This window comes from Canis lupus, chromosome 18 (assembly GCF_003254725.2).
Source record: "Canis lupus dingo isolate Sandy chromosome 18, ASM325472v2, whole genome shotgun sequence".
Classification (NCBI taxonomy): domain Eukaryota; kingdom Metazoa; phylum Chordata; class Mammalia; order Carnivora; family Canidae; genus Canis; species Canis lupus.
Genome location: NC_064260.1, coordinates 40,189,238 through 40,193,924, shown reverse-complemented (window position 1 = coordinate 40,193,924; position 4,687 = coordinate 40,189,238). Strand labels below are relative to the sequence as shown.

Sequence of the window (4,687 nt, the reverse complement as noted above, 5' to 3'; positions counted from 1 at the left end):
ATAAATGCTCCCTCCCTAAGCCTACTTTTGCAACCCCTACATAAGATGATTGCACATCTTTGTTTATGACTTGAACAAGTGTGACTATTAGTAATATTTCTTTTCACTCTACAAAAAAAAACCTAATCTATTATATTATATGGTAAGCCTATTTATACAAAGCTTATAATTACTTGAAAATGTGCTGTAGGAAACTGATTAAACAAATTTATTTTTACAACACTTCCTCTAATTCATACCATGTTTAGTTCACTATTTCTTATGCTGACTTATCTTTTTTTTTTTTTTCTTCAGGCAAACCTTTGAGACTTAACTGCATTAAGCCATGGAAAATATTAATAATGTCACTGAATTTGTTCTGTTGGGACTTTCCCAGAATAAGAAAGTTAAAAACTTATGCTTTCTATTATTCTTATTTTGTTACGTAGCTATTTGGATGGGAAACTTGCTCATAATGATTTCTATCACATGCAGTCAGCTAATTGACCAACCCATGTATTTCTTCCTTAATAATCTTGCCCTCTCAGATCTGTGTTATACCTCAACAGTGACACCCAAGCTAGTCACTGACTTGCTGGTAGAAAGTAACATGATTTCTTATACTAACTGTATGGCACAGCTTTTTGTCATGCATTTCTTTGGGGGGATTGAAGTCTTTATCCTCACGGGGATGGCCTATGACCGCTACGTGGCCATCTGCAAGCCCTTGCACTACACCGTCATCATGAACAGAAAGAGATGTTATGCCATAGTCATTGCTAGCTGTACTGGGGCATTTCTGCATTCTTTTGTCCAATGTCTCCTTACCATCACTTTACCTTTCTGTGGCCCCAATGAGATAGATCACTACTTTTGTGATGTGTATCCTTTGCTGAAACTGGCCTGCACAGATACCTACAGAGTTGGGATCTTAGTGGTTGCCAATTCCGGCATGATGGGCTTGGTGACCTTTGTAGTCTTGGTTCTATCTTACTTATTGATATTATACACCATCAAGTCTTACCCTGCAGAGAGCCGCACCAAAGCTCTTTCCACCTGCAGCTCCCATATCACAGTTGTGGTTCTGTTCTTTGTGCCTGTTCTCTTCATTTACATTCGCCCAGCCACAACTTTTCCAGAAGACAAAGTGTTTGCTCTTTTCTACACCATCATTGCTCCCATGTTCAACCCTCTGATTTACACATTAAGAAACATGGAGATGAAAAATACCTTGAGGAAAGTGTGGTGCCAGAAACCATGTTTGATTGGAAGGCAAATCATTATATAACCTACTTACGTGATAGTTACTGTACTTGAAAAACCATGAACTTTTTTTGTAAGAAAAATAAGCATAGACATTGGTGTCACGGCATTAATAGGATAATTTATTTTGAAGTACTTTCTTCTTTCTTTATTGGTTTCTTATTTAAAATTCCCCTAGTAATCTGAGCCATCATTTTCTCGTTGAAGTTCTATTACACTGTTCTTTGAAATATTTTTCCTTTGAACTTTATCCACAAGTTGCTAACTGGAGGTCTCCTTTCTAATCTCCTTTTATTTTGGATTCATAAATGATTCTATGAGTACATAAGCTGCATTCACATTAATCATCCCAGACATAAAGGGTCATCTCTGCATTCTCATAAAAAAGGAACATCAGAAACTTAGAATCATGCTTTTCACTCAGCTCATGAGTTTCCATATTCACTACAACAATTTAAAAAGCAAAAATTATTCAAATAGGGTCTAAGCAATAAAAATACTATGTATGAAATAATGGTTCTATAAAAATTGGAAAAGTTTTTCTAAAATGACTTACTTAGATCATTTCAAAATCACAGCATTTTATTATAGAAATATTTGCTGTAAAATAGTAATGAAAAAGTCGTATTGATGATAAATAGTGTAGCCATATAATTCATTCTCCAAACTGAGCCTTGAGTGTAAAAAGAGGGTCTACAGATAATTGTGCTGACATAACAGTCGTAAAATTAGATTGTGTCAGGAGAGTAGGCTGAGAAGTGTGGATGCCCCAGTAGAAAGATTAGTGGCAGACTGTAGGATCTCCACTATTACTGGGAACCAATGTGATTGTAAAAACAAATATAGATGCCAGTATTGAAACTACTTGGTCTAGAATATGCTTAAATTTATTTTTTCCTTTGCCATCAAAATGAAAACTATAAATTTCCAATTTCTATGAAACTTCTATACATCTGGATATCTATAGATGTCTGTATTACTGAAAAAGCTTTTCAAATAATTGACATAAATAACAGTTTTGTCTTAATTATTTAGTAAAATTGAACTCACTGGACATCGTGAAACTAAAATGATGGAATGGAGAGCGGAATTATATTGCACAGGTTAGGGGTAGAAATGAACATAAACCAAATATGTAACTGAATATATAAGTGAAGCAACAAATGAAAGTTTATAGCACAGTGTGCAATGAAAAATTTTAGAGAAGGTCAAATAGAAAAATATGATTGGATAATTATCATTATAAGGGGTATGTTTGTAAAGGTATTAAAATTTCAAAAACTATTACTAGATCAGTTGATACCCTAACTGAATATTTAGCAAAATTAGTGTGTAGCCTACATCATGATACATGTCAGTTTGTACTGGTTCATTAAAGGTAACTCTTGAAACAGTGAGAAAATTATGAACCAATGTTTATTTTTCACACTTGATTTTGGGTTAAACTCTTAAGTTTATTGTCTAATAAAATGATTTTTTATTCTATATAACTGATATTGCAAAGTAAACTAATAACAGAGATGACAATTAGGATTCAAATGATTTCTCCTAATGCTCAAAATAAAAAATTTGAAGTTGGTAAGAGCTGATAATTAAGCACGGAGATGAAAAATATCTTTCTACTTGAGAGATCCTGGAAAGGCAACTATGCTTTCCTCCTCTCTTTCTTCCTCTGTAAAATGGAAGACATATTAACTATCTCAAAAGGTAATTGTAAAACTGAAAGGAAATGAGTATTTGACTAAGAATGGAAACTGCTTACCATATTTTTTTATTGTTTCTATTATCCCTCATATCTGTACATTAATTTCTGTGAAACATTCAAATTAAAATTGTCAACATGAATATTTTATTTTATACTTTGAAATTTTTATTTTATAAAGATATACATAAGATTCTTATAGCTTATGACTGTATATGTTAAAATAATATTATAATAAACAAGATTTCAATCGATGCAAGATAATTGTATTTTTTCTTTAAAAGCTCTAAAACTCTAACTTTGAATTAATGATCTAATTATCTGATTTATTTTTAGATGACTAAACTGACATTCAGAGGTTTAGCATTTTTCTAAGCATCAAACAAGTAGTTTGGTAAAGAAAAATATTTTTTATATAAACTGATGGCAAGTGTCAAAGTTTTATTTTAAGCTTGTCAGCAAGAAAGAAAGCTTCATAAAATACAGATCAAATATTTCACTCTTGATAGTAACATGTATAAAAGAAAGAGTAGAAGATGGAGTCAGGTGAGATTTTCAAACTAGATGCAACAGAGAATGTCTTCTAAAAAAAAAAAAAAAAAAAAAAACCTCCGAATCCACATAGTTGGATGAGTGAATCCAACTTCTCAAAGATGCACTTCTTTCCATTAAATTCCATTAAACAATGACTTAAATGTGCCATTCAATCCCCCCTCCTCTCATTTACTCTCTTATCTATCTATCATCTATCTATCATCTATCTTTATCTATCTATCATCTATCTATCATCATCATCATCTATCTACCCCATCACTAAATCTACTCTATAGTTAATGTCACATAGCATTTTCAGGTTATCTTAAACTTGAATTTAGGGGATCCCTGGGTGGGTCAGTGGTTTAGCGCATGCCTTCGGCCCAAGGCATGATCATGGAGACCCAGGATCGAGTCCTACGTCGGGCTCCCTGCATGGAGCCTGCTTCTCCTCTGCCTGTGTCTCTGCCTCTCTCTCTCTCTCAATCTCTCTCCCTCTGTGTCTCATGAATAAATAAATAAAATCTTTAAAAAAACTATGAATTTAGATAGTAAATGAAAATTTTTTACTTTGAAAAAATCCTTAATTTTGAAGAATTTATATTTTCTTCCTTTCCACAGGACTGCTAGTTATGGTTTACTCCTTGATCATATATATTGAATTTCAAACTAGTTAAAATAGCATGAGTTCAGCCATACTAATCTCTGCTACCCATAAACTTTTTGGAGTCTTGTTTGATTGAATCCAGGGTGGAATTTCTTCTTGGCTGTATGAATCCAAAGTATATGGAAGTGGAGAAATACCTATCAGCATAAAGGTGGTGTCTAATGTCCAAGTGGGTCATTAAACCGTGAAGGTGATTCCTAAGAGGGATGAAAAACAGAACTATTTGACAAGATGTTTATATATTCATTTAATAAATATTTATTGAGCACCTAAATGCATTATACCCTTTGATGGCTGCTGGGAAATTAGTAGTGAAAAACCTACAGCATGGTCAACTACTTTCATGGACCTTAAAACTTAGTGAAGGATGAAAAAAGTGAAGAATATCAGCAAAGGAATATGAAAGAGAAACCCACCAATGGCAAGCTGATGTTTAAGGTTTAGCCTTTACATATTCTGACTGGTTTTTCCATCAGTAAGGAATCAAAGAAAGGGGATGTGTGATGAGAAGATATCCATTCACATCCAAAGATGAATAGCCT

General features: G+C 33.2%; 1 protein-coding gene across 1 annotated transcript; it reads left to right on the top strand.

The window, feature by feature from the left end:
- The first annotated feature begins 325 nt into the window (after positions 1-325).
- LOC112663120 (olfactory receptor 4P4-like) lies at positions 326-1,267 on the top strand. Its single transcript, XM_025451700.3, has one exon. The coding sequence runs from the start codon at positions 326-328 to the stop codon at positions 1,265-1,267; it is 942 nt and encodes a 313-aa protein (XP_025307485.3).
- Positions 1,268-4,687: the final 3,420 nt, after the last annotated feature.